General features: G+C 44.6%; 1 protein-coding gene across 2 annotated transcripts in view; it reads right to left on the bottom strand.

The window, feature by feature from the left end:
• Nucleotides 1-22,890, bottom strand: part of LOC142311318 (proton channel OTOP3-like) — a 99,381-nt gene that overhangs the window by 65,212 nt on the left and 11,279 nt on the right. Inside the window, exons 1-3 of one of the 2 annotated variants that reach the window (XM_075349629.1) lie at nt 7,970-8,144; nt 6,096-6,446; nt 116-252 (exon numbers count right to left, since the gene is read on the bottom strand). In XM_075349629.1, coding sequence (XP_075205744.1) covers nt 116-252; nt 6,096-6,444 — 486 coding nt within the window. In that variant the 5' untranslated portion in view covers nt 6,445-6,446; nt 7,970-8,144. Of the gene's footprint in view, nt 1-115; nt 253-6,095; nt 6,447-7,969; nt 8,145-22,890 lie in introns of those variants that run through there. The other variant, XM_075349630.1, reaches the window with a different exon arrangement.

Below are 22,890 nucleotides of genomic sequence, written 5' to 3'. Positions count from 1 at the left end.
TTTTTGCAAAACTACAACTTATGAAATGTAAAAAAGCCTAATAAACAAACCAAAAAGCACACATTATTAAATCTAATGCATGAGCAAAGTATAGCATAAACCGATAATGTGTTACCTGTATGATTATAAAGATGATTTCAATGGCGGAAAAGACAATACTAATCGGCTGCCTACATGTGTAAAGACTTGAATCATAGCCAATTTTAAAAATGGCCACGAGAAGGCTGCAGAATCCAAACAGTACAAGAGAGGCTAAAAGGAAGGAAAAGTCGTTTTAGTATGAAGAAGAGACTTTAATTGGGTTGTGGGTGATTAGTAAATAAAAAATAATGAAAACAAATTTATGATCATTCATGCGTAATGAAATAATTATCTAGAAACATAATAACTGTAAAGCAATGGGATAACACTTCTATCTAAACATTTTCATGGTCTAGAATTATTAGATTAATGGTTTTAGGAAAGTGCTGGATATTAAGTTTAACAGGTTTTTTTAGGTTGAAGGTAGACATAATCCATCGAGTTCAAGCTATACCCTAAAATAGGGGTGGGCAATTCATTTTCCTAAGGGGTCACATGAGATACTGTGACTGGTGTGGAGGGCCAAACCAATATGCTGAAATTAATTTTGTTAAATATGAATATTAACATATTAGTTATAATTATTTTATTTCAATATTAACCCCTTCTCCTCTAGCCTGTTTTCATCTTCATGACCAAGCCAATTTTTTCAATTCTGACCAGTGTCACTGGTAATAGCTCTGTAACGCTTCATCGGATCTGGGTGATTCTGAGAATGTTTTTTCAAGACATATTGTAATTCATGATAGTTATAAATTTAAGAAGATATTTTTGTGTTTATTTGGTTTATTTGTGAAGCTATCAGAAGTTTGGTGAACAGTTCGCAATTTTTAAACTTTCAATTTTTATGCCCTTAAACCAGAGAGTTATGTCAAACTAAATAGTTACTAAATAACATTTCCCACATGTCTAATTTTTGAAGCATAATTTTTTTGTTAGAAAGTTAGAATGGTTCAAAGTTCATCAACAATTCCTAATTTTTCCAACAAAATTCACAAAACCATTTTTTAGGAATCACATCACATTTGAAGTGACTTTGAGAAGCTTAGGTGACACAAAAAAACTTAAAGTAACACCATTGTAAAAACTGCAGACCTCAAACTGCTCAAAATCAAATCCAAGAAGTTTATTAACCCTTTAGGTGCTTCACAGGAACTAAAGCAATGTGGAAGGAAAAAATGAAAATGTTACTTTTTCCCCACAAAAATGTTATTTTAGCCTCAAATTTTTAATTTTCACAAGGATAATAAGAAAAAAGTGCACCATATAATTTGCTGTGCAAATTTATCTTGAGTACGCCGATACCCCATATGTGGTGGAAACCTACAGTTTTGGAGCACGGCAGGGCTTGGAATGGAAGGAGCGCTATTTAACTTTTTGAATGCAAAATTGACTGGAATCGTTAGCGGGCGCCATGTTGCGTTTGGAGACTCCCTGATGTGCCTAAACAGTGGAGCTCCCCCACAAGTGACCCCACTTGGGAAAATAGACCCCTCAAGGAATTTATCTAGATATTTGGTGAGCACTTTGAACCCCCCATTTTAACAACAAAAATGTTACTTTAACCTCAAATTTTTCAAATTCACTAGAGTAACAGGAGTTAATGGACATACAGTTTGTTATACAATTCCTCCTGAGTATGCCAATACCCCATATCTGGTCGAAAACTACTTTTGAGGCACAACATAAAGTGAAGAAGTATATTTGAGTTCAGATTTAGTTGGAATGGTTTGCGGGTGCCGTGTCACATTGGCAGAGCCTCTGAGGTACCAGAACAGCAGAAACCCCCCACAAGTGACAACATTTTACAAACTACACGCCTAATGATTTCATCCACGGGTGCAGTGAGCATATTAACACTACAGGTGTATTACAAAATTATATAACATTTGGAGGCAAAGAAAAAATAATGATATTTTTACCACTAAAATGTTGTTTTAACCCCAGATCTCCAATTTTCACAAAGGTAATGGGTAAAAAAAAAGGCCCCACAATATGCTACACATTTTCTCCTGAATGTGGCAATACCCCACATGTGACTGCATAGTACTGTTTGGCCACCTGGCAGGGCTCTGGAAGGAAGGAGCGCCATTTAACTTTTGGAGCACAGATATTCCTAGAACAGTTTGCGGACTCCTTTTGCAGAGCCGCTAAGTGGCAGAACAGCAAAAAAACCCTCAAGTGACCACATTGGGAATTCAGCTATGGGTGTAGTGACAATTTAGCCTTTGAGAAACACCCATGTAGTCAAAAGCAATGAATCAATGAATGTTGTAGAATCAACAATTGCAAATAACTCCGTGAGCAAAACTGTTGATGATCACACTTTTTTGCACACCTAAAAAGACGCATAAAAAGATAGACACAGCTGGGCCACAGGCCAGACAGGAGTTCAAAGTGACTCTCTCTGCCTCATTACAGTAAATCTTCTATTTGGAATTTTGTCTGAATCATGTTTTTCAGAATTTTATATGTGGTCCCCTGTTACGAGGGGGACCCGGGGAAGCGTGCCAAGATGGGAAATGGACTGCTTCCGCCGGTCAAGGTCCACTGTGCGGTGTAAGGGACCGCCGCTATGGTGGGTGAAGAGTGAGCGGGTTGCTGCTAGCGATCGTCTGGAATGTCACAGACGATCTATGTACACCGATCTGCCCTAACCCGTGAGGGTTGTATGGCACAGATCTCACGGCTCGGTGTACCTGTTGCACGGGGAAGCAGAGAGGTGCCCACGCACGTGTGCCTGTGGAAGTCACGAGAATATGGCACGAGGGTAGCACAGAGGTGCCCACGCACGTGTGCTTTCAATAACCAGGTGAGTCCAATGGAGACTTGAGGAGCTCACCTGGGACAGGAACACGGCCTGTTGACGGGGGTACTGCCGGAGCAGCAAGGCAGGAACACGGCCTGCAAACGAGGTACTGCCGGAGCAGCAAGGGCCAAGCCCACAAGAGACAGTAATGCCTGAGCAGTGGCGTGGCAGCACGCTGCCAGACATCCAAACATAGAAGGACGGTCGCGCGCCGCCATGATGGCAGGAGGAGCTTTTAAGGAGGTGCAGCTCCACCCGAGGGCGGGCGCGAGGCGGAGATGACGGACTTGACCCAATCAGGGTCCACGACGTCCCAGCCTGGCCAGTCAGGATTCACCACGTCACCAGCCTTGTCATCAAGCCGTGTGACGTCAGTGAGCGAATCAGGACCCACCACGCATTGCACATGCTCACCCTCCTGCCTCTGGGAAATAGAGGCGGGATCCTCGGTCTCACAATGTGGAGAGATAACGGGAATCTCACTGCTTCCCTGAGCAGTAAACCTCTGCACATTGCGCAGCCTCGCAGACCTTCGGGGCCGCTGAGCAGGAGAGTCTGCGGCAGGCCAGGAATGGGAGACCGCTTCACTCCTTGTAACAGGAGAACCACTAGGTGTCACCCTTCTGCTGCCTCTCTGAGCAGGTATCTCCTGCACACTGCGCAGTCTGGCAGACCTTCGGCGCTGCTGAGCAGGAGTGCTCGTGGCAGGCAAGGAATGGGAGACTGCCTCAGTCTTTGCCTCAGGAGAGCCACGAGATGTAACAGTCCCCAGTGTAAGCGCTCAGCATAAAGCGCAGGATACATATGAGCCACTCTGTACTGTGATCTTGGGGAGGCAGAATAAGCAAAGCAACAGCAGTTGAAGAATTGGCTTTTTTAATTTATTTTTTATGCCATTCACCTTGCAATTTAAGTGATTAGTTGACTTTGTTTCTCTGATTAGTACGATTACAGCGATACCAGATTTACATAGGTTTTTTAGGTTTGGCTACTATCACACTAAAAAATACTTTTTACAAAATGCTTTTTTTTGCATCATTCAATTTTGAAGGCTATAGTGTTTTTATTTTTCAGCTGACAAAGTCATGTCAGGGCTTGTTTTCTGTGAGATGGATTTATATACCATTTTGGACCACATAATATTTTTTGATCGCTCTCTAGTCCACTTTTTCTGAGGCAGAATCAAGAAGAAGCTGCAATTCAGGATTTTTTTTTATGGTGTTCACCAAAGGGGCAGTTTTATTCATCAGGTTGTTACGGATGCAGTGATACCAGATATGTATTATTTATTTATTTATTTTTTACATAAATATGACTATTTATTGGAATTTCTTTTATTTTTTTGTTCTTTATTTTGTGGGTTTTTTTTCTATATTTTTTTATACTTTTTTTAAACTTTATTGCTTAGTCCCTAAATTGGACATTACCTTTCACTGCTGGGATCACAGCCACACTTTATTGCAATGCACGATCACTGCAATACAGTGTAGCTGTCAGAGTTGCACTGTCAGAAGCATCAGGGATCATGCTCCTGGTGTGATCCCTGAGGCTTCTCATAGCTGGGTGACCCGGAGGGCACCATGGCAACGAACGGGCCTTCACGATTACATCACATAGTCATCGACCAGCAGGGAGAGGGAATGTGAGCCCTCTCCCAATCCCCTAATACTGCTATTGATATTGATCTCAGAATTTAAGGGGTTAAACAGCCAGGGACAATGCAGTGACTGTTAAGAAAGCCGAGTCCCCAGTGGCGATCGTGCTGGGCACAGCTCCTGTGTCCCCATGATTGCCAGGACGTACCTTTGAAAACAATACTAGAAATATGATTTAAACCAAATACACCATTCAGTAGACATCATTGTTGTGGTCTGTTAATCACAATAAAATATGCAATGTAGCATTCACAAATTCAGAAAACTGTATTCCGGAAATTTCCATTGACTTGTATTAGAAAGAGTTGTTATGACCTGTGCAGAGGTGTTTGTGGAGGGAAGTAGAGGGTGGAGGTAGATGAATTATGTCTATTTTCTATTATCGATTTTGGATCTTTGGTTATCTATTTTCTAGGTGTAACATTTCATGGTAAGCTTGCCTGTGATAATAACGTGATCAGTGATGAAAACTGATCTGTACAGGAAGTGTCAGTCCATTAAGAGACTCAGTAAAAACTGCTATGTTCAAGATTAATTTTGAATATATTGATAAGGACATAAGAAATTAAAAATAAAGTCAATTTTTTTTTTTAAAATATGCTTACATAAAATTTTGAATTAAATAGTTGTTAATAATAACATGTTCTATTGAAATATTCCCTTTAAGGGCAATACTCCTTCATAAAGAGTCATTTTAACACCCATTTTCTTAAAATCATTACACTAAAAAGTCCACAAAGAAAAGTTATATCTTCCAAATACTGTTCCATAGGTGTTCTTGGTTGGTCTAATTTTTACCTGGCTGTTATGATGGCATAAGGAAATGTAATCTGTGACCAGTTGATGGCACAAGTTGCAGGCAAGCAGCAGTATGTCTCATACATGGTTGGAAGCCAACGGCACAACTGGTACTAATTTGAGCTTGACAAGTTTTTCAGTTGTTTGTTTGTGCCCTAAATCTACATAGAGTGAGGGAAAAAAATGGAACATTTTTGGAGATAGTTATGCAGTTGTATATGACCAGACATTTTGGTCCTAAAGGCTCGCTTGTTGTCCTCTTTGTCAAGCTCACTTTGGTCAAGATGACAAAGTTGTGAGCATGACCAGTCATGTAGTGATGGCCACACTGGATTCAGCTCTGGTCTAGAATAGTGTTTCTCAACTCTTCTACTGATATCAATTACATAAAAGTACCCCAAGGCACAGATCATACACCGTCTTCCATATTAAAACAGCAGTATGAGCAGCACATTGTGACTACCAACTAGAGACAGATTACATCCCACCAGGGGACATGTTCCACAGCCCGACAGAAAATTGTCTATAAGAGAACAATTGAGTTTCTCCATTACAGTGTTGTGAGGAAATAGATCATCACTTTGGCCAAAAGATGTTTAATGGACCTGATACTGACTATAAATACATAGGTATGAATGTTGCAAATTGAATTTACTATAAGCTAATTGGTAGACTTGACAAAACTGCACCTAGGTGGCTTACAAAACACCAGTATAGATATCAGCCAATTCTATGCATCCACTTTTACTGACCTCTCAGCCATAGTGCACCAGCATGGTGGTCTTGAAGAACTGTTGCATGTATTTGTCTGCGTGTCCACAATATATAGTAGATTTCCCAGGCTGAGCTGGAGAGCATAAGGACTGACAGAAAGATGTAAGAGTTCTGAGGAGGCATTGAGCTGATAATCATACTACTGATCAGTGCAGCACCCAGGAATATCACGTTCATAGCCAGGAGTCCGGAGAAAAGTCGCCCAGATAATCGTGCTCGCTGATGATGAATTGGTATAGATACACAATGTCGGTGGAGCCACGAATGCTCATAGTTTATAGTGAATCCTTCATTGGTGGTATGCTGGCTTGATTCTTTAAGTTCCATGTCTAAAAAAAGATTAATAACCATGAAAATTTAAAATCCATTATACAACATACATCAAGCATCTGCATATCATATCATTGCTAGTAAGCAAGTCAGAACTCTATTCACTAGTAAAGTCAGTCAACCCCTTTATATAGATCGTTAAAATAATGAGAGGGAGGAAGCTCTCTGCTGTGTTAAAGCAAATGTGAAGCTGGAGCTTCAGGACCTCGAATTGGCTCTGGTGGAGCTTTGATCATTGGAGTATATTAGTAAACTGTATAATCCAATTTAATAGGGATCCTCTCATTAGATTCATGCTGCCGAAACCACGGGCAGCTTGAATTATACAACACCATTGCAGCCAGGTATATTTTTCTCTGAACCATTCCAGCATTTCAGGCACAACATAGTTTGAAGAGTCGTCCAGGAACCATTGGAATACACAGGACTAGTCCAGTGCTAGCACCAGTTACCTTCTCTCCTCGCTATTCTAGTTGATTTGGAAGCTTTCTATCAATGTACACACAGGGAAGAAACCTAGTAATTAGTGATGAGCAAGAACTACCTTGCTCGGGTGCACGGTACTCGTAACGAGCAGTTGGATGCTCAGACAGGCTTGACCCGTGTACAAAGTATAATGGAAGTCAATGGAAAGATCTTCCAGAAAATGCTCAAGTTCCCCATTGACTTCTATTATACTAGGTACACAAGTCGCACCCATCCGAGCATCCGACTGTTCCTTATGAGTACTAAGCATCCGAGCATGGTAGTGCTCGCTCATCACTACTGCTAATCAATAGAACAGTGCGGGGAGAAGACGGGTGAGGGCAGCATCTGACTAGTCCATTTTCTCTCTATAGTACCGGGTCGGATCTTCAAACTATGTTATTTATGACACATGAAGGGTTCCAGAGAAAACTATACCTGGCTGCCATTATGTAGCCAGGCTCTGATTCCTTCTGTCCGTGATTTGGGCAGCATGAATCTGATTTATGAATAAATTTAATAAAAGATAGATTTCCTTTTAACATATCTAGAGTTCTTTTTTTCCTCTAGATGGACAATTCCTTTAAATCTAGCTTTTGATCAGTTAAAACCATCTTTTTGACACACAAAATAGAATCAGATGTTCTTCACTTTTTTTTGCTTTCACTACTAATTTTGGATAAAAAAAAGAGGAAAAATACAAATTAATTGAGTGTGAATAAGGTTTTGGGTCAGTCCCCCATGTGCTTTATCTGCTATGTGATTTCTGTAGAAGAAAATCTGAATGAAAAACACTCCAGATTTTGTTGCAGAAATGCTGCATCACTTTGAACAGTTTTCACTTTTTGCAAAAATATGAAATCCATTGTTACTTTTGTAGAATTTACAATTTACACAGCAAATATTCTACTCAACGTGTGAGTGATATTTCATGAAAACTCATTAATTGTGCTGCCGCAATACAGAATTTTCCCCATGATCGTGGCAGAAAAATACAAGATAACCAAAAGTGTCAGAAATGGAATTTCATCATTTGTTTTCTTTGTTCGCTACTCACCGATGAGGTCAATTGGGTCAGCGCTGTGGTATTCAGAAAGCCGGATTTTCTAAATAACTCATCAAAATATAAGCTTGCTCCACAAGTAAACCAACAAAGAAGTAAATCTATGATGAATTGTATATTTTTGGCTGGTGTTAGCTAAAGGAAAAGTGTATCGAGTGCTTAAGAAAAGATGAATTGCTCAATAATGAAAGGCGGTTTCTGCTTGTCTTGTTAATACACCTTGGCAGCCAAAATATGTATTAGGGCTTGTCCTGACTCACCCTAAACTAATTAAATCATAGAAAGATATTAAAGTACAGGGTACTGCTTATAGGAGAGATGAAGTAAAATGATGCGCTGATATTTATAGATGCATATCACAAGATCACATTGGGGAGGTTTAATCCTGGTTTCCAGAAGGAATGCCTAAACCTACAAGTGCATCTCAATACATTAGAATATCATCTAAAAGTTAATTTACTTCAGTAATTCAATACAAAAAGGGAAACACATATATTACATACTGTAGAGTCATTACAAAAAGAGTGATCTATTTCAAGTGTTTATTTCTGTTAATGGTGAGGATTATGGCTTACAGCCAATGAAAACCCAAAAGTAATTATCTCAGAAAATTAAAATATTATATAAGACCAACCTAAAACATGATTTTAAACTCAGAAATGTGGCCTCCTGAAAAAGTCTGTACAGTAAATGCACTCAATACTTGGTCGGGGCTCCTTTTGATATGAATTACTGCATCAATGCGGTGTGGCATGGAGGTGATCAGCCTGTGGCACTGCTGAGGTGTTATGGAAGCCCAGGTTGCTTTGATAGCAGTCTTCAGCTCATCTGCATTGTTGGGTCTGGTGTCTCTCATCTTCCTCTTGACAATTTATAGATTCTCTATGGGGTTTAGGTTTGGCGAGTTTGCTGGCCAATCAAGCACAGTGATACTGTGGTTATTAAACCAGGTATTGGTACTCTGGCAGTGTGGACAGGTGCCAAGTCCTGCTGGAAAACAAAATTTCCATCTTGAAAAAGCTTGTCGCTAGAGGGAAACATGAAGTGCTCTAAAATTTACTGGTTGATGGCTACACTGACTTTGGTCTTGATAAGACACAGTGTACCTACACCAGCAGATGACATGGCTCCCCAAACTATCACTGATTGTGGAAACTTCACAGTAGACCTGAATCAGCTTGGATTGTGGCCTCTCCATTCTTCCTACAGACTCTGGACCTTGATTTACAAATGAAATGCAAAATTTACTTTCATCTTAAAACAACACCTTGGACCACTGAGCAACAGTCCAGTTCTTTTTCTCCTTGGCCCAGGTAAGATGCTTCTGGCATTGTCTATTGGTCATGAGTGGCTTGACACTTGACAGTGGAATGCGACAGCTGTAGCCCATATCCTGGATACGTCTGTGTGTGGTGGCTCTTGAAGCACTGACTCTGTCGCGGGCGGCGGGGCGCTGCGCTCGCTAACGCTCGGGTCCGGCGCTGCTACTGCTGCTCGGTGGCTCGAGCGGTGGGCCGGATCCGGGGACTCGAGCGGCGCTCCTCGCCCGTGAGTGAAAAGGGGGTGGTTTGTTTGGGGATTTAGTCAGTGACGCCACCCACGGGTTGTGGTGAAGATGGGCACCAACGCTGCTGGTAACGGGGATCCCGGGAGCGATGGTAGGGAGCAGCTGGGATGTTGTTTTACCCCTCCGTGGGAAGGGGTTGGTTGTCCCGGGGCCCGGTGGTGTAACGGGGAGGCAAGGTTAGTGAGGTGCAGGGTTGCAGGGACAGCGCGGCGCCGGATGGCACGGTGGTACTCAGACAGAAAGTCACAAAGTCTCCGGTAAACCAAACGGCTGGATGGACGGGTCCCGCAGCTGGCTGCAGTGTCTCTCCCCGGACAGCTGATGGTGGCTGTCTTTCCCTGCACCTATGTGTACCGTGTTGACTCTGATGGCTTCCCAACAGTAGCCTGCTCCCCGGTGTATGGATGCCGGAGGAGCCCGTTTTGCCCGCAGGCGCTGGCCCTTGGATCTCTAGCTTGTGGCAGTAGCTGTATATCCTCACGGTGCGGACGGTTGCCTTCTAACGGGTCTTTGGTTGTTAGGAAACCCCTAGGGTTCCGGTCACTATTGGATTTGACCTTTGTCGGCGGCTCCAAGCCTGGTCAGGGTCCGAAGGCCCTGCCTGAGTGTGCTGGCTTCACTTCGCTCCCCGGTTCGGTACCGGCGGGCCACCGCCCGACCCCGGTCCTACGGTTCCGCGTTGATCCACCACTCCTGCAGATGGCCACCACCGTCTGCCAACCTTGCTGTCAGTGCCTGGGCCACACACCCAGACACTTGCAGTTCTCTCCACTTCAACCTCCTAAACTCATCTGCCTGCCTTTCCCGCCTCCAGGCCTGTGAACTCCTCAGTGGGCGGGGCCAACCGACAGGCTCCGCCCCACCTGGTGTGGACATCAGACCCTGGAGGGAGGCAACAAGGATTTTTGTGTGACTAATGTTACTGTCTGGGGGGTGGGGGTGTGTGTGTGTCTTACCTGTGACGACCTGGCTAGTCCAGGGTGCCACAACTCCACTTCTTGAGAATCTGTCCCCAAATTTTTGAATGGTCTTTTCTTACCAATCCTATCAAAGACAGCGGTTGTCCCAGTTGATTGTGCACCTTTTGCTACCACACTTTTTCCTTCCACTCAACTTTCTGTGATTGAATACAGCACTCTGTGAACAGTTAGCTTCTTTAGCAATGACCTTTTGTGGCTTACCCTCCTTGTGAAGTGTGTCAGTGACTGTTTTCTGTACATTTGTCAAGTCTGCAGTCTTCCCCAAGACTGAATAGCCTACTAAACCAGACCATTTCCAATGCTTAGGAAGCCTTTGCAGATGTTTTGTTGTAATTATTCTAATTTTTTGAGATATTGTCTTTTGGGTTTTTATTGGCTGTTAGCCATAATCATCAACATTAACAGAAATAAACACTTGAAATAGATCACTCTGTTTGTAATGACTATATAATATATGTTTCCTTTTTGTATTGAATTACCGAAATAAATTAACTTTTTGAAGATATTCTAATTTATAGAGATGCACTTGTATTTGACACTGCTCAGAGACTTGATGCAGATTTTGTGTCTGATTTTCAGTGTGTAATCATTCACACGCTGCATAAGAACTTATACAGAATCTACTCCTAGATTGATGTGAAATATACAGTTGAAACCAGAAGTTTACATACACTATCTAAAAAGACACATATGCATGTTTTTCTCACTATCTGACATGAACTTAGAATAAACCTTTCCCTTCTAGGTCAATTAGGAACCAAAATTATTTATAGTTGCCTAATGCCAGAATAATGAGAGAGAATGTTTTTTAATACTTTTGGCAAAGTAAAATATTTACATACATTTCATTAGTATTTGGTACCATTGCTCTGAAAGGGAATCTGTCAGGTGCAATATGCACCCAGAACCACGAACAGTTCTGGGTGCATATTGCTAATCCCTGCCTAACCGTCCCTGTATATACTAGCATAGATAAAGAGATATTTACAAAAAGTATTTCTAAAGATCTTTTACCGTATGCTAATGAGTGAGGGGACTAGTCTCAAGGGTGTTTTTCCCTTAGCTAGTTGGCCCCCATAGCATGCTAACATGCACCTGTGGGCGTACTAACATGCTAATGAATGCTTAGCGATGCGCATATACCTCACTTTTCATGGTGGCCGGCGGATGATAGATGCGCTCTGCGCATGATCCTCAGTACCTGGGACTTCTGATCATGCACACTAAACTGATACTGGGTGTAATCTTCCCGGCTTCAGTGAGGTACAGTGCTCATGACCGGACGTGCTGAGGACTCCGGATCATGCGCAAAGCCATTTCCGCCCAAGCTTTAAGATCCTGGCTGATGTCTTGAAATGTTACCTCAGTATTGCCACATAATCTTCTTTTCTCATGTTGTCATCTATTTTGTGAAGTGCATCAGTCCCTCCTGCAGCAAAACAACCCCACAACATGATGCTGCCACCCCCGTGTTTCACAGTTGGGATTATGTTCTTAGTCTACAAAGCTTCTCCCTTTTTCCTCCAAATGTAACGATGCTCATTATGACCAAACAGTTACATTTTTGTTTCATCGGACCACACGACATGTCTCCAAAAATTAAGGTCTTTGTTCCTGTGTGCTTTTGCAACCATTGATCTGGCTTTTTTATGTTTATTTTAAGTAATGACTTCTTCCTGGCACAGTGGACTTTCAGCCCTTGTTGATACAGTACTCGTTTCATTGTGGATAATGACAAAACCTTACAAGCTTCCACCAGCATCTTCACAAGGTCTTTTGCTTTTCTTCTTGGGTTGATATGCACATGTCTGACCAAAGCACGTTTATCTCAGGTACTTCCTGAGCGGTATGATGGCTAGACATTATAATCTTGTTTGTACTTGCGTATAATTGTTTGTACAGATGATCGAGGCACCTTTAGTTATCTGTAAATTACACCCAAGGATGAAGCAGACTTGTGCAAGTCCACAATTCTCTTCCTGAGATCTTAGCTGATTTCTTTTGACTTTCCCATGATGCTACACAAAGAACCAGTGTGTTTCAGGTGAGCATTAAAATACATCCACAGGTGTGTCTCTAATTAACTCAGGTGTTGCCAATAAACCTATTTGAAGCTTCCAAAGACATGACATCATCATATGGTCTGTCCCATATTGTTTAAAGGCATAGTACTCTTAGGGGTACTTTGCACGTTGCGACATCGCTACTGCGATCTCGTCGGGGTCAAATGGAAAGTGACGCACATCCGGCGCCGGTAATGACGTCGCAACATGTAAAGCCTAGAAGCACCAATAAACAATCGCAAAAGCGTCGAAAATCGGTGATCTGTGTAGTGTCGGTCATATCCATAATTTCGCTGCAGCGACAGGTACGATGTTGTTCCTCGTTCCTGCGGCAGCACACATCGCTGTGTATGAAGCCGCAGGAGCGAGGAACATCTCCTTACCTGTGTCCCGCCTGCAATGCGGAAGGAAGAAGGTGGGTGGGATGTTTACGTCCAGCTTATCTCTGCCCCGCCGCTTCTATTGGCTGCCTGCTGTGTGATGTCGCTATAACGCCGCACGACCCGCCCCCTTAGGAAGGAGGCGGGTCGCCGGCCAGAGCGATATCGCAGGGCAGGTAAGTGCGTGTGAAGCTGCCATAGCGATAATGTTCGCTACGGCAGCTATGACAAGATATCGCACCTGCGACGGGGGCGGGGACTATCGCGCTCGGCATCGCTACAATCAGCTAGCGATGTCGCAGCGTGCAAAGTACCCCTTAGTGTATGTAAACTTTTGACTTTGCAGAAAGTAATAAAAATGCTTTCAAAGAAATTCTCACTCTCTCATTATTTGGCATTTGGCAAATCTAAATAATTTTGGTAAAACTAATTGTCCTAAAACGGAAAATGTTTATTTTGATTTCATGTCAGATAGTGAGAAAACCATGCAGATGTGTCTTTTTAGAAAGTGTATGTAAAGTTTCAACTGTAGATTATAAAGTCACAACACAAAACTTCAAGGACAGATTGACATTCTGCAGGAATGTATAGGGGATTGGACTGGGGTAAAATAATTTTTTCTGATTAAGCCCCCTTCGAAAAATTTGTAACATGTGGTAGAATCATTGTACGTAGAAGAAAATGTGTTTGGTAATATAAGTCCTGTGTTCATGCTAACAGCAAAGCATCCTGAGACCATTCATGTGTGCGGCTCATTTCACTCAGCGCCACACCCACCAGACACACCATTGGGGGGGCCTGAAGGGAATAGGGCCACCCACTTGCGGGGTTGGTAGGGGAGAGTGAGAGGTGTGAGGAGCAGGAGAGAGGAGGTCAGGAGCAGGGCTCCCTGTAAATACTAGGTAAATGATCAGAATATACATATAGTTGTGCACTCACTCTAATTTTGTATGTTTTTTTAGAGGTGCTAGTGTGGGGATGTGGAGCCCCGCATTACCTTCAGGTGCAGGTCGCCGCAGGGTCTCCACGGACTTGGAAATCTTCTGGTCACAGGTAGGTTAACTTCAATGGGGAATTCGTGACGCCACTCTCGGTATTTGCGGTCAGGGGGTGACCGCCACTGCAGTTTAGGGGAACATCTGGGGCTGATGTTAGATGCAGTCAGATGTTGTAGCCGCCCGAGAGTGAGGCTGGCCCCAGGGCCCGGTGTAAGTGTGTAGTACCACAGGTCGCAGAAGAACTCACACACAAAACAGCAATGTCTTTCACGGTTTTTACTCACTTTCAGGTGGCAGGGGTGAGTTAACCCGGGCGATGATATGGTGGACCAGGTGGAACCAGATATCCCTTCGGCTGATGTAGGGGTGACTGCTGACTCGCCTTCCTAGCCCTTCTTGTTTTGAGGTGACCCCGACCTGAAGTTTTGCTGGATCACACAGGGAAGTCGCATACACCGTTCTCTCCTTTCTGGCCCATTTGCGGGCATCGTGGACCAAGTAATTCTGGCTGCTTGCCTTCTGTCACTTATGGGCCTCTCGTTGCTGCTGTAGCTGCGGACTCGGTGCAGGTTGGTGAGGCGCATAAAGTGCCCTCACCAGCAGGTTTGGCAGGCCAACTGAATGGGCCCCTGCTCTGGGGACCTGTTTCCCCATGCGGGCTGGGTTTACTGACAGTCCCCTTACTCAGCCACCTCTGCGTCAGGTGGATTTCATGCAGCACTGAACAGTAGCCCTTCTCCCCCGCCAGCATCCACAAACGGTGCAGTGTCTGGCAGGGCCCTGCTCCAGACACGAGACTACACCTCCTGCTCCTTCGGCTGCCTCTGCACAACTCCCTTGTTTCCAGTGACACCACCCACCACTAGCTGGGAGGCGAAGGCTACACCCCCTCCCTGAGTCTGCTCAGGGGTCCCCTCTAGCTGTGTGTGTGCTCTGGTTACTAGTGTTCCGTGTGTCCACACCCTAGTCAGCCTCTGGGATTACCTGTGTTGTACTGACTTAGCATGGGTGCAGTACTCAGTGGCACCTGACCAAGTCAGGGGCGCCATAGGGACATGAGAATCCCTGGAATATAAATATATAAGTATAACACTGCACACTCCCTATTTAGCAAAAAGTTGCAAAAGACAGTATTTTTTTCATGCAAGATTAACAAATAGTTTATTTACAGCAGCGATAACTGAGATTCTTTTTTGACATTTCGGTCCTCCTGGACCTTGGTCACAATTAAGCGCTAATTTGCATGTAATAATGCATAACAGGATCATGTGGAGATCTGTTAAGTCTCTTTAGTGTGGTCACTTGACTGTTTGAAAAATAGCCAGCTAAGATATGAGTGCAGGATTGCACTGGAAGTGATTCAAAAGGTATCAGATATGTGGGGTGTAGTCCAGCTTGTTATGTCTGGTGGTCCTCTGGATTTGTGGCTGTGGACCGGCAGACATAACAAGCAGGACCGCAACTAGGTGGCAGACGTTGGTCTGGGCCTGGTAGGAGCTGGAACCCCGGTCTCAGGGGATCGTGTCAAGGGGCACGGATCTGCCAAGGAGGGCAGCCGGCAGACTTGAGCCATCTCCGGGCAGGGGCCAGGACACGACGGGGTACGTGGACCCTAGGCCGGGAAGTAGCTTCACGCATCCTGGTAATTTACCCGACAAGGGTGAAGTCTTCAAGATTCATCCTCCACCCGCTCCAAAATCGGGGTACTAGCGCAACGAGGGGATAGGACTTTCCCAATACATAGTCCATAAAATCCCAAGCATGAACCCTGAGAGCAAGCTCACTCCGTTAGCCATATGGGTGAGCGGGACCCAACTAGTTCCACACTACAGAGTTCAAATAGTGAAGAAAGTGCCACGGAAAAGGTCACAGGCTAACAAGCAACATCAAGGGGCACGGATCCACGCATGCTCCCTCCCTGCTGCAGCGGTGCTCAGAATTCTGGTTTACAAGTTGTCGGTGTCAGTATTCTTGGACTAAGTGAGTACGCAGAAAAACCCTTTCCTCCCCAACGGCACCCCCTTCACTACCATCACCGGGCCCCAGGGCCAACTCCCTACCCACGGAGGGGTTAAACACCTTGCTGCCATACCACCGCCACCGGGCGCTCCCAACAGCAGCGGTGGTACTCCATCGTACCACGGACCGTGGGTGGCGTCACAAACTTCAAACCCCCTGTACATATCCCCCCTTTTAATTCGAGTGTTCGCACGACCCCCCCTCCGGGTCCGGACACCCCCCGAGCCACTGCGGTTCCGGATCCGAGCGGCTCGGCCACTGACACGGGGCGGTACATCACAAGGAACAAATTATAACTGTGGCTCTGTGAACAGTATAATGACATAGGGTCCATGGCTAGAAACTGCATGGTTCTCAATTCCTTTTAAAACTCGTGAACAATCCTACAAAAGCAGGTGGACAAACAAAAATACAGACCTTGTGATAAACTCCAAGCACTGATTAGTCAAGAATGTGTTGCCATCAGTCAGGATTTGGTCCAGAAGCTGATATACAGCATGCCAGGGAGAATTGCAGAAGTCTTGAATAATAAGGGCCCAGACTGTAATTATTGAGTCTTTGCATAAACTTGATATATTTGTCAATGAAAGTATGAAATGCTTATAATTTTCCTTCAGTAACCATAGAAACATCTGACTAAAAGATCAAAAAACACTGGAGAAGCAAACTTTGTGAAAGCCAAAATTTTTGTCTGTCTCAAAACTTAAGTCTGTTTGTATCTGATACTTCGTTCACACAAACACTGAGAATTGTAATGAAGAAAAAACAAAAAGCCAGCACTACATGTGCACTTCAGCACTAAAAATTCCAAACTGTACTTATTCTAAAAATTTTGAGATTTTTGGCATGATTCAGTCATGGGTACGGGATTGAAATAGACCAGGTGAGTGCTGGGATGTATTCCACCTGTCTAGATTTTGGCGATTGGTGACTGTTCACATTCAGTCATCAGGCTTTGTCCACAGGCTATTTACTTTATGCAGCATTTGCTTGGACCTGTCCCGCCCACAGCCATGACTCAGTCATGGGTACGGGTTTGAAATAGACCAGGTGAGTGCTGCTAAGAGCAGTTCTACTATTCATATGTGAGGCCGTTTGGCACATTTTATAAAAATATTTTAGTGTTAGGACTGCCCCAACAGAGATTTGCCGTGAAGTGGCGGGGTGGCTCAAGAAATTGCAATTTTTTGCCAAAAATCTCATATTTATAATAAGTACAGTTGTAATTTTTAGTGCTGTAGTGCACATTTAGTGCTAGCTTTTTTGTTTTTTCTTCACTGAGAATTTCAAGCCCACAGAACACTCTATACATGGCAGATTTATTGCAGAATTTTACAAGGCAGAGGATAAAGGCAATTTGTTAAAATTTAATTGTGCCCTCGCTGCTGTGTTTCTTGCCTCTAGCCATTGAGGGAACACCATACGTGGTTTATGGCTAATTGCCATGACTTTGACAATTGATGCAATTAGTAGTAAGCAATTGCAGAAAACACATACCCAAACACATGCAAATGTATCCTCAATGACAAATGTTAAGGTCAATATGAATATCAAATATAATCTTGGCTTAGCATTAGGCTTTATTCACATTTAGCATTTCATTGACTAAAGACACACATTTTATCTTCCCCAAAGTCATGCCCAAGAGCTGATGAAGCTATGCTGAAATGCGTTAGTGTAGATCTTATTTTTTAGTCATTATTAGATTTATGTTTCAAAAGAAACCTATAGTTACTTGCATCTTAATTAAGATGTCTCATGACAGAATTTTATAACATATCCTCAGGATATCCCATAAATTTCAGATAGAGGCAGGTCCCACACCTCTCTCCGGAATAAGTGTCTCCTGATCCTAGAGGGCGGTGTGCTGACTTTTTTTCTAGTTGACTTTATCTCCCGATCCCCGAGTCCCACCGGTGCCAGGACTTATGTGACCGGAGAGGTGGCCAGGCATCCATGGCTCTCTCCATTCACTTGCATGAAAGTTCTTTCTTTGTCATCTAGGGTAATAATAATGATAAGGATACAGTATAAGGTATCCTGAAAGATTTAGGTACATACCATATAGCAATGCTCCACTCTTGGTAAACCTCCCCTATCATCTGTAATTCCACTTCTTCATAGACCCTTAAATATATGGTGTGTATAAATATACAGCATGGGCATGACGTTTTGTTAAGTATGTTATTAGGCACGTTATTACTAATACTCATAAAAAGCATAGACCATGTACTTATCAGCCCGCTACAATTATATATTATACCATTGTGTCTGTATTTTTGCATGATTACCTGTAATTACTGTCTTGATTCAATTGCAATCATGCTTGCGTGAGATTATGAATGTTAACAACACTTTTTATTAACACACATTCATAGTCATAAAGTAAGAAAGTCGGGTAAAGCGAGGACTCCCATCTAATTGCTCATGTGTGGCTGCCACATTTATTTTGAGTAGAAAGTCTGAAATTAAACCTCTGTTTTGTAGCCACCTAGACAATGCTACATGGAAATTGACTTTCATACTGATTCCCTGAAAATGTCCATGACAGACCATCCTAAGGACATAGTTACATAGGCTGAAAAAACACCTAGGTCCATCTAGTTCAACCTTCCTCCAATTATATATTTTGTCCCTAAGTTACTTATAACCAACAATGTTGTGTGTACTGAGGAAATCATCCATCTCCTTTTTCAAAGGCTGTTATAGTATCTGCCATTACTACTTCTTGTAGTAGGGTATTCCACAGTCTGACCGCTCTAACTGTAAAGAACCCTTTCCTATTTAGCTACCGGAATCACTTTTCTTCCACTCGCAGTGTATACCCACTGGACCTTTGTATTGTCTTTGGAAGGAATAAGTCATGTGCCAGTCCTTTATATTGAGAACACATGTATTTATACATATAAATGAGATCTCCTCTGAGACGTCTTTTTTCTAAGCTAAACAGATTCACCTTTTTCAACCGGTGATCATATGGGAGGCCTTCCATTCCTTATAGTAGTCTAGTTGCCCGCCTTTGAACTGACTCTAACTTCTCAATGTCCTTTTTAAAATGTGGAGCCCAAAAGTGGATCCCATATTCCAGATGTGGCCTCACAAGTGATTTATAGAGGGGTAACAATACGTTGGGATCACAGGATCTAATCTCTCTTTTTATACACCCTAGAATCTTGTTTGCTTTAACAGCTGCTGCCTGACATTGAGTGAAGCTGCTCAGCTTATTTGTAATGAGAATACCCAAGTCCTTCTCCTGTTCTGTAGTCCTGAGTTTACTTCCATTGAATGTATATGCAGCTATAGGATTACTCCGTCCTAGGTGCATTACTTTACATTTATCCACATTAAATCTCATTTGCCAAGTGTCTGCCCATTCTGATATCTTAGACAATCTGACATAGAGCCAATGAAATATGGTTGGGTGCAGCATTCATCTTTGAGGCTAAGTTAGCACAATTAATATTTGTAGAGTTTTTGATATAAGATTTTCTGCAGAATTTCTGTTACTATTTGTTAAATTTAGTTACTTGTATTTTTTCCATTGTGTTTTTGAGTGTGTTTCTTTTTCCATGTTTTTATCATGTTTTTTTCAGCTGCATTTTTTGTATTTTTTTGATATTGTCATGATGACTTTGGGATAGCGGGCAACTGGGATACTCCTAATAGTGGAGATGCCTGAGTCTCCTTCCTGGCCTTGCTTATGACCAGTCCTGATCTAATTCCCCCTCCCTAGGGAGGTATGGGACAGGAGTGTGTTGAAACCACAGGAAAAGACAGACAAGGGAAAAAACAAAACTGTCACACAGCACACACACACACACACACACACACACACACACACACACGATAAGACAATAAGAGATTTAGGAGGAAAAAAAGAGCAGGAAGGAAGTACAAAACAACAGAGGTACACACCACAATCGCACCAACCAAAAAGCACCGCTAAATACAACTTTCACCAGAGACAGTCTGGTACATCACACCTCACAGACTAATCTCAGGGGGAGAGAAAGCTGGGGAGTTGGAGCTCCCAGGACAGTGAAGCAGCAGCCCTCATTATGTGAGGGGCTGAGGAGTAGAAGCTCCCGGAAGGTCGGACTAGACTGGAACACAGCAAAGCAATATCATTGGGAGCGGACACCTGGACAGGCTCCCCTCCTGAGCGGTAGCGGTACTCCAGGACTTTTGGTTTAACTACAGTCTGTGTGTGTAATGGCCTTCCAAAACAGCACCAACCTCATCCCTCACCACGACTACCAACCGTGAGTTCCCTGTTCCCTGCCTTCCAACCTCCCAAACCTACATCCCACGGCATACCCCACACTGAGTCCTGGGGCATTCCCCCCTACCCGTGAAGGGTTCTAACATCTGGTTGCCCCATTCCATCCCCCTGGGTACTCCCAACTGCAGTGGTGGTACTCCTAATTACCACATAGCATGGGTGGTGTTATGAACTCTATAAAAGCCCTTGTAAATAACCCCCTTCATTTGAGTGGCTGCACGACCCCTGGGTCCGGAGACCCTCGAGCCACTGAGAACCCGGATCCGAGCAGCTCAGCTGCTGGCACAGGGGCAGCACACCTCAAATTCCTGGCGTCACGAACAGGATTCGGGCAGGACCCACTTACCTGGGTGACGTGCGCCTTAGTAGTTGAAACCGCGAGTCAAAAATCCCGTTTCCCGCCATTTCCACCATCTTTTGGCGCCAAAACGCCGTCTTCTCCACAAAAGCGCACGAAGCAGAAGCCCCGCCCCTCGTCCTGAGAGTCAGCCCGGAACCGGAAATTCCCAGAGGGCCACAGCATCGAAGAGAGTGCTGAGCGAAAACCGAGGGGGCGTGACGGCATGTAGCAGCAGAAGAGAAGCAGGGACGCCAGGACTCTGCCATAATGTTCTTGGACACCGAGAGGCAAAATGTCTGCACCAGCAGAGCAGGAATCGAGCCGTCCTTTACCAGGGACCGCTGCCTGGCTGGAGCGAGAACTAGCCCGGTTCTGTGTCCGGTTGCGAGTATAGTACATGCAAGAAGTGGTGGACTGGAAAGCGGAGGTACGGAAAATGGTGGCAATGGTGTGGGCCCATGAGAACCAGGCCGTACACGCAGAGCAGCTTCGGGAGATGGGAACGCAGACCCCTTTAACCTCACTGACCTGCTCGGAGCCGGAACCCATCTTCAATCTGATTGTGGAGCACCAGCCAGCCTGGCTCCCTGAAGCTGCGGCACCGCCGACCACACCGCCTCCATTCCCTCTTGTGAGCCCGACTCCCGGCATGTGCTGCAGTTGTTCCTGGAATGCTGGCCCTAAAGGGCTGAGTGAGCCTCAAGACCCTATGCAGCAGTGGTAGCTGAACATGGATAGCTACCCGCAAGTTAGTTAAAGGTTTGAAGAAAAAAAATGAATGACTGCTTGGACTGTCACCCTTGTTGAACGTCCTCGTGTTCCATGGAGGAGGCCATCTGGATCCCAGGGGGAGGGTGGCAGGAACGTTAAAGTTAAAGAAGCGCCATTCTTGTTGAACCTCTTCACCCTGCCTGTTAAAGATGAAAAGGCCATCAGGGTCCGGAGCGGTGTGCCACAAGGAGGTGGTACCCGAGACTCTTGGTGGAGGATGGTGCAGTAGGTAACGGTTACAAGGTTACCCTGTTAGAGTCTGAAAGAGTGAAGGCAGCTGCACCCGTTGCCATAGACGACCACAGGGAACTCTGGACATTGCAGCACCGTCAGTGAAGGTGGCACTGGGGATCCGGGTGGTTGGGTTGGCGGGTTGTGGGAAGGAAACCTGCAGGAGGAGGCTGCCACGGCAGCGATTGCTAAGTGTTATCTGCTAGAGTCCCCCTTTAAGGTCGGGACTTTAACCCTGTCACGAACCCAAGTAGGTATGCAGCGGGTCAGGTTTGTTTGGGTGGCGGGTTAAAGGGATCCGGGACAATGGGATGTGGACTGTGAGTTTTTTCTTCTTTTGCAACGTTTAAGAAATGTGCCTCCCCTGTGAGGGATGGAAAACTGTTTACAACATGTTATCTCTTTTTCCTCCTTACAGGAGCCATTTTAAATAAAACCTGATATGTCCTGTAGCTTGGGGATGAGCTACGTTTAACCAAGGGGGAATGTGATGCCCCTGCACTAGTCAGGGTGTCATAGGGAAATGCACTTCTGTCCTTATAGTGCAGAACCCACCCTCCTTGGTTCCAGGTGCCACCTAATGATATTGCTAACATCAGCATGCAAATCCCAGTCACACACACACCATTGGGTAAGTCTAGTGGAGAAAGGTCCGCCCACCTAAGAGTCAGGCAGACTGGTGGGAGCTGACAGGGCAGTCGGCTTCAGGGGAGCAAGGAGAGTGGAGTGAAGTAGTAGCTCTCACGGGGAGAGAAAGCTGGGGAGTTGGAGCTCCCAGGACAGCGAAGCAGCAGCCCTCATTGTGTGAGGGGCTGAGGAGTAGAAGCTCCCGGAAGGTCGGACTAGACTGGAACACAGCAAAGCAATATCATTGGGAGCGGACACCTGGACGGGCTCCCCTCCTGAGCGGCAGCGGTACTCCAGGACTTTTGGTTTAACTACAGTCTGTGTGTGTAATGGCATTCCAAAACAGCACCAACCTCATCCAGCACCACGACTACCAACTGTGAGTTCCCTGCCTTCCAATCCCCCCTACCCATGAAGGGTTCTAACATCTGGCTGCCCCATTCCATCCCCCCCGAGTACTCCCAACTGCAGTGGTGGTAGTCCTAATTACCACATACCACAGGTGACGTCACAAACTCTATAAAAGCCCTTGTAAATAACCCCCTTCATTTGAGTGGCCGCATGACCCCTGGTTCCGGACACCCTCGAGCCACTGAGAACCCGGATCCGAGTAGCTCGGCTGCTGGCACGGGGGCGGCACACCTCAAATTCCTGGCG

The sequence above is a fragment of the Anomaloglossus baeobatrachus genome, chromosome 5 (genome assembly GCF_048569485.1).
Source record: "Anomaloglossus baeobatrachus isolate aAnoBae1 chromosome 5, aAnoBae1.hap1, whole genome shotgun sequence".
NCBI classification, from domain to species: domain Eukaryota; kingdom Metazoa; phylum Chordata; class Amphibia; order Anura; family Aromobatidae; genus Anomaloglossus; species Anomaloglossus baeobatrachus.
The sequence above is the reverse complement of the archived record's forward strand: the minus strand, read 5'-3'. Positions and strand labels throughout refer to the sequence as shown.